Source organism: Condylura cristata, unplaced genomic scaffold (assembly GCF_000260355.1).
Source record: "Condylura cristata isolate star-nosed mole 26May11 unplaced genomic scaffold, ConCri1.0 scaffold00018, whole genome shotgun sequence".
Lineage (NCBI taxonomy): Eukaryota > Metazoa > Chordata > Mammalia > Eulipotyphla > Talpidae > Condylura > Condylura cristata.
Window position 1 is genome coordinate 22,168,589 of NW_004567119.1, and position 10,034 is coordinate 22,178,622.

A 10,034-nucleotide genomic window follows, 5' to 3' on the forward strand; every position below is an offset into this window, starting at 1 on the left:
CACCTCCCAGCACTGGGCAGGGCTTGTCCTCCCCCTGTTTTGTATTTGGAGGTGAGCATCTCAGGCTTGAAAGACGTGGTCATCACTTGGCGTCTGATGGAGGGAGAGTGCTGCCTGGACTTGAGTGTGCCCTGAGAGGTGAAGGGAACCTAAGACATGTACCGCATCCTCGAGATGTGGACACGGCATCCCCTCCCTACATGGCCCAGTTGGCTTGCCAAGGTCCCCATAGCCACCTCTCAGGCTCCTGGAGCCTGGGGTGAGGGGGTGGGGGTGGGCAGAGACCACTCCCACAGCACCTCCTCTCTCATTCCCTTGTGAAGTGGGGTAACCCAGTCTCTGTTCCAGACCAGGCCTTACTCTGCATGGCTGATTGGATGCTGCTCCCCTGTTTGGGGCTGGGCGGTGGGGTGCTGGAGGGAGTCTTAGAGGGGCGGGAGGGGTAGAGACAGCTGCTGCTTTCCTTTGGGTTGGTACTGGGGGGACCACTAGGGCTCTTGACCCCTGGCTTGCGCAGGAGTGAGGGGGTCTGTCAGGGGTGCACGTGTGCTTGGAGTTCTGGGCTGGGCCCTAGCTTCACCGCTCAGGAGCTTGGTGAGGTTGGGTCAATTATTTCGCTTCTCTGAGGCCCAGCTTCCGCCTCTGTGAAGTGGGATGATAACAACTGCTTGTCACATCTCACAGCACTCCTATGAGGATTCGCTGAGAAAAGACGGATGTGAAAGCATCATTTTAAAATCATTTTTTTATTGTGGGAAATTATACATAATATCAAATTTACCGTTTTAACCATTTTAAGTGTACAGTTCAGTGGCATTAAGTGCGATCACATTGTTGTTCAGCCGTCATCACCATCCATCTCTGGAACATTTTCGTCTTTCCAAACTGAGAATACCTGTGAAGAACCAGAAAGCGGGAACACATTTTAATTCATTCGCTAAATAAGGAAGCCAAGGAAGAAAAGACTTAATTCACGTTGGGGGCAGAGCTGAAGTGAAGACACTGCCCCCCCACCCCCATTTATCGTGTGCCCATCTGCCTACACCTCCACACTGCAGGTGGAATCCCCTGGGGGCTTCTCTCCCTCAAAACCCCGCGGATTGAACCAGAATTGTCCAGGGAGCCACCTGAAGCTCTTTGCCCTGAGGGCCTTCCTCTCAGGCCTCCTGCTGCTGCCTCAAAGTTCCAAGGGAAAGCTAGGTCTGTGGGACTTCAGGTGACCTTTGGGATGGCTTTGCGTGGTACTTCGTGGTGTGGCCCCAAGCATGTGTAGGGTGCCTGCTGCCTGAGTTCTGGTCCTTCCCGTGGCTACCATATTGTTTTCACTGAGCACATATTGTTGTTTCCCACTGTGTGCCCATCATCGGGAAAGTTCCAGTGAACAAGACCTTGTTAACTCTTTGCTCCCAGTTGTTGTGGGACACAAATAATGGGATTTTGAGGGTGGCCCAGCAGGTGGTGATGGAATAGCTACCTCCTGCCTGGGCTGATGGTAACAGAATAGGAGGAGGAGGGAGTTGCATCCCCTTGGAGGTTAGACATGGGTGCCCCAGAGTAGCACATGAATCTCCCCGTCTGCAGGCTGGGGCCAGGGCGGATCCAGTCAGTGTCTGTTTCCAACTGAGCGCAAGTGGTCAGAAGCAGCTATCAGTGTGGGCAGAGAGGAGTGGCTGGTGGCAGGTGTGGGCACCAGGAGGTGGGATTGGGAGAGCTGGTAGAGGGACTACCAGGGAGGTTTTGCTCTGATTCTCTGCAAAAGAGACCAGCAGTGCCCGGGAGATGTCTCCCTGTGGGGGACTGGGAAGTCCATAGCCTCCTTTGACCCTTGGATCCTGTGCTGGGTCAGAGATGATGTTTTGCGTTTGGGGTGTGAAGTGTAATATCAGGAAAGATATGGGCAGGGTCACCCAGGAGTATGTTGAGCAGAAAGTGGAGCCCCAGCTTTCCTGCGCCCCCCACCCCCCTATCTCAGGCATTCTCAGCAAGCCCATCTCTGGCCTGTTCCTCTGACTGGTCCATTCAGAGTAGGCCATGCCTGACTCTCCAGAAAATTCTGTTCTCAAGGAGCAGCTGACCTGAGGTCCCCTGGGGCCTGTTTCCCCATGTTCGTCTGCCCCCTCTTCCTGGCCTCCTCCATTTCTGGGAAGCTGGGGAGCAGCCTCTGTGCAGAGGCGGAAGGAAAGCAGCCAGACTAAACTCTCCGTGGGTCTTCTCCAACACCAGGTCCCGGCTAGCGGATTTCCACGCCAACTGTCGAGCCTCCTACCAGACGCTCACCAGCTGCCCTGCCGACAATTACCAGGCGTGTCTGGGCTCCTACGCCGGCATGATCGGTAAGGCCCAGTGGGCCTGGGGTCCCTGGGCTGCCCCAATCTCAGTGGTGGTGGTGGGGTGGGGGGTAGGTCCCTTCAGGGTTAGCGGAGGCAGCCTTAACTCGCCCCCTTAGTGAGTTTTAGATAATCTCTGAGGAGAGGCCAGCTCTGTCCTGGGGGAGGAGGACCCCAGGGACCTTCCAAGGCTTTCAGAATAAGTGCCAAAGAACCATTGATTGCCTGGTTCTGACATTCCAGGGATGGCACTAACCAGCCCAGCAGCAGACCTGGACTGTCTTACTTAACTCAGACAAGTGTTCCTTAGAGAGGTGTTGGTAGCTCTGTTTTAGAGATGGGGAAACTGAGATGTGGAGGAGTTGAGGGACTTGACAGGTTCACCAGGTTAGTGAATGGACACACTGGATCCAAACCAGCCCTAGGCCCCTGACTCCAGAGAGCATGCTCCGCTGCTTCATGGAGAGAGCCAGGGCCCAGGCTCCAGGAGGTGCCGCTGGGCATCTCTGCCCCTGTCCTCTCTACCATGCCCCGCTGGTATTGTCCTAGCGATGCTGACAGTGGGGTGTGAGTTGCAATGTATCTGTGTTTGGGGGGTGTGGAAGAAGAAGGCCCAAGGCCTCTTCTCTGTGGGTCTGGGAGGGGCCCAAAGAGCAGGCCTTACGGTTCCTTTCCCCTGCCAGGGTTTGATATGACGCCCAACTACGTGGACTCCAGCCCCACCGGCATCGTGGTGTCACCCTGGTGCAATTGTCGCGGGAGTGGGAACATGGAGGAGGAGTGTGAGAAGTTCCTCAGAGACTTCACCGAGAACCCGTGCCTCCGTAAGTCCTGCCAGGTGTGCTCCCCACACCTGAACCCCTCTGAGGCTCGTCCAGAGGGGCCTGGAGCTGACGCCAGCCTCCCCTTTCTCTGTGGCTGCTGATCTCCAGCATGGTTGCTGCGCACGAGACCTCGACATGTGTGCGCCTGAAGATTCACCTGGTGCTCTTAGCTGGTAGCCTCAGTTTACCACCGGAGGCCTTGCATCTATGTCAAGTCAAGGCTGACTTTCTGGTCTGAGTTCAGGCCTTCAGAGACAGTCCTGAGGCGAGGGATCTATTTCTCCTTGAATCAGGGACTTTTTATTCAAGTCATAAACTCTTAATCCAAAAGCTAGCGAGAGAGGGGTTACTACAAGCTCTGTTTATGTTGATTTTCCTGGCCTGACACCCTGTGCCTTGCCCACATGGAGGCCTCTTCCCGTTTTCCTTTCTTCCTTCTGTGCAGCCTCTCCTTTTTGTGGTGCTGGGAAGTCAGAAATGCAAATTGCAGTATCTGCCATGGAGGAGCTTGCAGTCTGAGGGGCACGCCTGGCCGGGGTCACCTGAGACCGCAGTATGGGGTGAACAGCGCATGGTGGAGGTCTGCACAGGGATCCCCAGAAGCCCAGAGTGGGGGTGTCTGTCAGCCTGCTGGAGGAGGCCCTCGAGGCTTCTCAGCTGCTGCCCCAGGCACAGGAGGATGGCACCGTGCACCTGGGCAGAGGTGGATTGGGGAACTTCAGACTGCTTAGTCCTGCTGCAGAGCATGAGGGTGCTGGAGTTACCTGGACAGGGAGAGAGAGTCCTCCCCAGGAAGGCCCTGCTGTCTGGATCTGTGGGTCCTGCTGTAACAGGGTGGTCCCTAGGAAAAGGGGAAGTTCTAGGTTCCTTGCCCCACCCAGAAAGAAAAGGGATTGGCCCAAAGCAAGGCCTGAAAGCCCGCCATAAGACTAAAGCATCTCCCTGCCGGGACCCATAGAAAAGGGTCAGAAATGACCAGACACGTCTGGGAGGAAAAGAGCAAAATCAAAATCAATATTAACACTGCCATAGTCACCTCCCCCTGGGTCTCTCACCCACATTGCTTTTAACCAGTCTAGGGCCAAGAAAGAAGCATGGATCCTTCATCACATGCCTGGTGCTCCATGTGGCGTCCTCAGATCTCCTTCTGGCTCTCCATCCTTCTTCCTTCTTCCTCAGATTCCTTCTCTTCTCTTCTGATCTCAGCTCCACCCTCCTTCTGGATGGGTCAGGGAACCTGAAACTTGCCCTTTTCCTGGGGGCCCCCCTTGTTACACTGTGACTTGGGGGGTGGTGGTGTGGATCAGGAAGCGGTGTCAGCAGCAGGTGGTGCTGTGGGCGGCTCTTGGCTCTGGCGGGAAGCAGGTGTGGCTGGAGATGTGGTTCTGACAGGTGGCCCAAACAGCCCACTGAAAGGTGCAGTAGCTGCTTAGGGGAGAGGTGGTGCCCACGGGACCCAGGGCAGTGCAGGAGGGCAAAGCAGAGAGGGAGGGAAAACTGTAACAGGGTGGTCCCTAGAAAAAAGGGAAGTTCCAGGGTCCCTACCCCACCCAGGAGGGTGGAGCTGAGCTGAGAAAAAGGAGAAGAGAGAAGAAGAGAAGGAAGCTGGATGGAGAGCCAGGAGACCCGAGGAAGCCACATGGAGCAGCAAGCATGTGGTGACGAAACGGTGCTTGTTTCCTGACCCTAGATTGGTTAAGGCAGATGTGGGTGAGAGACCTGTAGGGAGGTGACTATGGCAGTGTTTATATTGATGTTGATTTTGCTCTTTTCCTCCCAGATTTGTCTGGCCATTTCTGACCCTTTTCCATGGGTCCCAGCCATAAGGTGCTTTTAGTCTTGTGTCTGGCTTTCAGGCCTTGCTTTGGGCCAATCCCTTTTGGGTTGACTTTTGCCCACGAGGGGATGGGTCACTTCAGGTGTTTGATTTAGAAGGTATATTCTTTGTGTTCCGTATTGTATATTTACTGTATTAAAGTCCCTTTTCATTAAAGTTTTATATATGTTTTGTCTTGTTGCAGCAGATGGCAGAACCCACTTATAGAGCAGGCAGGGTTTTGGGGCTTCAGGGGTGTCCTTCTCCCCCTGTTCTGGAACAGATTTGGGGTGCCCTATAACAGAACCTCAGGATATGCTCCATTTTGGGGGCAAGTGGGTGGTTAGGGAAGTCCACGGGAGCTTGGAGGGCCCGGGTTGGTGGAGATGGCATCTTCAAGACTGGTGGCAGGGAGGTCAGCGTGGCATTGGGGGGAGTCGCCTGCTTTAGCTGTGCAGATGTGGGGATTGGAGCCTGGTGCACAGAGTGAGGTGCCTGCAGGCGCTTGGTTTTAGGGTTGTGTCCCGGGGACAGAGTTTTGTCCAAAAGCCTCATTAGTGAGCCCTCAGGAGATCATTCAGGCTGATGGTGTGGGAGTGGGTGTGGGCTCCACCCCCAAGGGAAGAGGGGTGGTGTGAAGAGGGAGGAAGACTGAGCCTGAAGCCCTTGGAAGCCAGCGGCAGGAGTCTGGAAATGGCAGGGAGTCAGGAGAACCTGCCCCTGGAGACCAGAGGTGGGGAGCGCCTGGGTGTTCCGTGGCGCAGAAGATGGTGTGCCTGCTCCCCTTCCTGATCCCCCAACTTCTTCTTTTTTCTTTTTCTACATTCGTTCTTTCAATTCATATTTTCTGCCCTTTTTTCATCTCCCCGCTGGCTGTTTTTTCCTCTGGGTGTCATGCCTCACAGGTATCTGAAAGGCACTTCAGCAAAGTTAAATTTGAACAAGCCACTTTCTGCCTCCAGATTCTGGGCTGTTTCAGGGAGGTGGCAGTTGGTTTGGTGAGGGTAGAAGTGATGGCTCCTGATTTCTGTGTCTGCCTGCTCTCTCCCCACAGGGAACGCCATCCAGGCCTTTGGCAATGGCACGGATGTAAACCTGTCCCCTAAAAACCCCTCCTTCCAGGCCACACAGGCCCCACGGGTAGAGAAAACGCCTTCTTTGCCAGATGACCTCAGTGACAGCACCAGCCTGGGGAGCAGTGTCATCACCACCTGCACATCCATCCAGGTGAGGGTCATGGTTCTACCTCTGGGGACAAGGAGTTGGGGCAGGCAGGAGCCTGGAGAAACTCTGTGATGCCAGGAGCGGGTGTGGGGAGCAGGGGGCCAGGAAGGGGGCCTCGATTCCCTCCCTCTGGAGGGGGGTCCTCAGAAGCAGGGCAGAGCTAGTAGAGTTCGTTTTCTTTGTACTCATTCACCAGGGGTAGCTTCCCTGCACGTACAAAACACCTGTTCTACACGGAATTGTGCTAGGAACCACGGGGGCCCCGAGAAACATAATGTCACTGCGTGTTAGCCATCTGCCAGCGCGTGTCCATCAGCACACTAATTCTCACACAGCGAGGTCTTGGCCTTCTGGTTTCAGACACAGAAAATGGACACAGAGGGATTCGGCGACATGCCCTGGTCACTGCCACCACTGGGCAGTGGTGGTGTCATAGGGCACCCCAGTGTGAACTAGGCTGCCTGTCTGTGGGTCCTCACCTGTGTGCTTAAAATTCAGTTGTACCGTAGGCACATACACAAAGGGTCAATAATAGGTTGGGGAAAGGAAAAAGAAAAACAAAAAACTAGAACATCCTGCCAGCTTGGCTGACTTGGAGCTCCATTAACATTGATAGCTACCAGCCACCCGGTCCCGAGAGAGAACAGACGTAGAAAATGGACCCCTATGTATTCCCCCAAAGTCCCAGAATTCCTGCTAGCTCCGCCCTGGGGTCCTCGCAGTTCTCTCCCTGGTGCTGCTGGGAGTTGTAGTTTCCAATCACAGGAGAAGGGGGTGGAGTCCAGAAAGCTGGAGTAGGGGGTGGAGTCCACTGCAGAGTTCCTTTAGGACATCCTTCCCCCTAACAGTGGGATCAGGTAGCAAGCATCCAGTTCCATGATCTTCACTTGCCTCTTGCTCTGTTCATCCATTTGTCCATCCAGCACCCACAGGCATTCGTTACACCAGCAATGTGTACGGACAGGTCTGGTGCGATGCCTGTGGGGGGGCGATACTGAGCCAGGATGACACAGTCATGTGCTGGGGCCATATGTGACTCCGTGGAGGCACACCCTAGCCCCCCCTCATACTGACACTCATTCTCACATTCACATTTTCTCTCGCCTGACCCCAACATGCACCCAGAGAGTTACAAAGAGAACCAGTGCTGAATGCCCTGGGCGGCTGAGGAAGAGAAAGGAGGCAGTGTGGGCACGGGGAAGGTGGCAGCTAGAGTTTGCCCACAAGTTTGCCCAGAAGTGCAAGGGCGGTGGAAGGGGGCAGGTGAGGACGCCCTTGGGTGGGCAGGCTCTTGGGATCAGCTGAGTGCATTCCTGGGAAAGTCTTGGTGCCTCCCAGTGAGTGAGTTCTGGAGACGTGGTTTGCACTGGGACTGCAGACGGCGTCACTCCTTCTTGCACGTGACTTTTGCTGAGCGGTCCTAAGTTTTCTCATCACAAAAATGGAAAATGGCAGAGGTGTGCAGTGACAGGTATGTGGTTGACTTGTGTGCTTAGATGTTGGGCTATCAGGTTATAGCCCTAGATTGGCCCTTTTTCATTGCCCATCATAACCTCAACAAAGCTGGAAAGCAAATAAACACTGGGCATTCACAGCGCCAGGAGGAGGACTTCAACAGGTGGGTCTGGTGGGGCATCCTTGGCACCAAAGATGTGGGTGCTGTGCCCCCATCCTGCCCTCCCCGGTGGGATCCCCATGCCAGCTGACTCCTGTTGCCCTCAATGCGGGGCCCTCCATGCCCTGCTCCCCTCCATGCTGTCGCCTTTCCTGGTTTGGGCATTAGGGTCCATGCTACCCTCGGGCAGCTCCTAATCACATGGACCGACATGCGTGAGTAGCTATAGGGTCCGGGGCCTGTGGTCCAGTTGCCTGTTCAATTCCATGGTATGGCGGTGGGCGGCTCGGCCAGTCAGGACTGGTCATCACAGACGACTGTGCTCTGGTGTGGTCCACATGTTCATCAGAGCCCTTGGGGCTGCTCACCGGGGACACACTGATTCAGCAGTGGCTGCTGCCCTTATCGAAGACTCTGGGGACTCATGTGGGTGTGGGAAGTCCAGTGGCGTGGACACCACAGCTGCCTGGTGACTCCCCATTTCCGCTCAGCAGTTTGCCTGGTCTTTCTGCCCCAGCCTGGTCCTCTGTTGACTCTGGTCTGGGGACCTGCCTTAGACTTGGCGTGACTCCAGGGGAGTTTGTGCACCTTCCATAGGAAGTGGAGGTGTCCGGTGAGTTGTGGAGAACTTCACAGTCAGGAGCAGTGGCTCCCGGGGCTCTGGAGGCCGCCTGCCTGGCAGGAGCTCCTCTGGCTCCAGTTTGCATGCTCTCTGGGGGAACTGCCGGAAGCCATCCTAGGAGGGAGGGAAGAGAAGACCTGGATCCCCCTCATGGTCGCAGAAATGTCTAGAATAATAACCCTTGCCTCTGGTCCCACTGCACAGTCTTTCATGCTTCTGACGGCACCTCACCATGTGGGTCAGGCCCTCTCACAGAGCCCCCAGGGCTCGCTGTTGGGAGGCCTGCCTTCTGTCACCCTCAGGCTTGTGCTGTCTGGGACTCTGCAGGCCCCACAGCCTGCTCTTGTGAGAGGCTCAGACAAGCAGGTGCAGGCCCACCTCTGTTCCCACAGACTGCTCTTCCACTGGAATTCAAGGAATTTGGGGACATGGGCTTTAGGGTGGCCTGATGGCCTTAGAGGAGAGCCTGTACCCTGGGGTTTGGTAATGCAGGCCTCTAGACTTCCGTTCCCTTAATTGGTGTGGAGGGGGCTGAGGACTGTTTATTTCTCTCATTAGGGTGTGAGCAGGCTGCTCATTCCTCTTCAGAACCCCACTGAGAGTTAATGGGGAGGGAAGAAGCAATGAGTTTGAGCCACAGGTGGTTTGACATCTGGTAGTGGAACATGTTTCTCTCTACACCTCCCCCACAGGCCACTTGCAGAAAAGGTCAGGGGATGGGCAAGCCCCCCATTGTTCTGTGTGCTAGGAGTGGGTGAGGGGCCTTAGGTTGGGCTGGGAGAGGTTGCTGCAGTCTTCACTGTGTTCTGGGAGTCAGGGGAGGCTCTTCCAGGGCTTGGCCTTCTGAGTGCTGAGGGTAAGATCTGTGTAGCTCTGGGCTGACACTGGGCTTCAGCCCACTCTGGCCTTCCCTGCTGTCCTTATATCTCCCCATGCAGAATGAGCTCTGCTCAGCTTCCTGCTCCCCGAGTTCAATCATCACAGTGGGTCAGTGAGCTGCATCTGTCTGTCATGTTTCATAGGTGACACCAAGGCTCGAGTCATGAAGAGAGGTCAGTGGCTGAACTGAGATTCCAGCCCAGGTCTGTGGCCTCTTGGGCCCATCCCTGCTTGGACCCAGGACTGTCTTGTAGGAATGGACACCAAGAACTAGGGCCCTCTGATCTAAACAGGAAAGGCTAGGCTGGCTCTGTGTGAACGAAGACCTGTAAAGTAGACCTTGCTGCACTTGAAGGCCCGGGCTTTAGGATGGCCTGGAAGATCCAAATGGCCCCTGGACACTTGGTCACATGCAGTATCGTGGACCTGGCACCTGCAAGCTGCACTGGTCATTGCTTCAGGATGAATGCTGTGGATGGTCCTGTCCCTGATCATCACAGAGGCCAGCCCTTTTCTCCCACCAAAGGGCCTGGTGACCCTCAGACCACACACACACACACCCCATAGTGCCTGGCGACCCTCAGACCTCCACCCCTCCCCAGTACATACACAGGGCTGGATGCCCTGGGGCTGGCCAGAGAGCTGGCCAGAGGAGAGAGCCAAGGCCCCTCCCCTGATGCCTGTTCTCCTGTACTGTTTCTCTCTGTGGACTCTGTGCTCTCCCCTC

The 10,034-nt window shown here is 55.5% G+C and overlaps 1 protein-coding gene across 1 annotated transcript in view; it reads left to right on the forward strand.

Moving 5' to 3' along the window:
- GFRA2 (GDNF family receptor alpha 2) overlaps positions 1 to 10,034 on the forward strand; it is a 77,875-nt gene that overhangs the window by 63,192 nt on the left and 4,649 nt on the right. The window contains exons 5-7 of the mRNA XM_004685424.2: positions 2,224 to 2,333; positions 3,011 to 3,151; positions 6,022 to 6,194. Of these exons, the coding sequence (XP_004685481.1) occupies positions 2,224 to 2,333; positions 3,011 to 3,151; positions 6,022 to 6,194 (424 nt within the window). The remainder of the gene's footprint in view (positions 1 to 2,223; positions 2,334 to 3,010; positions 3,152 to 6,021; positions 6,195 to 10,034) is intronic.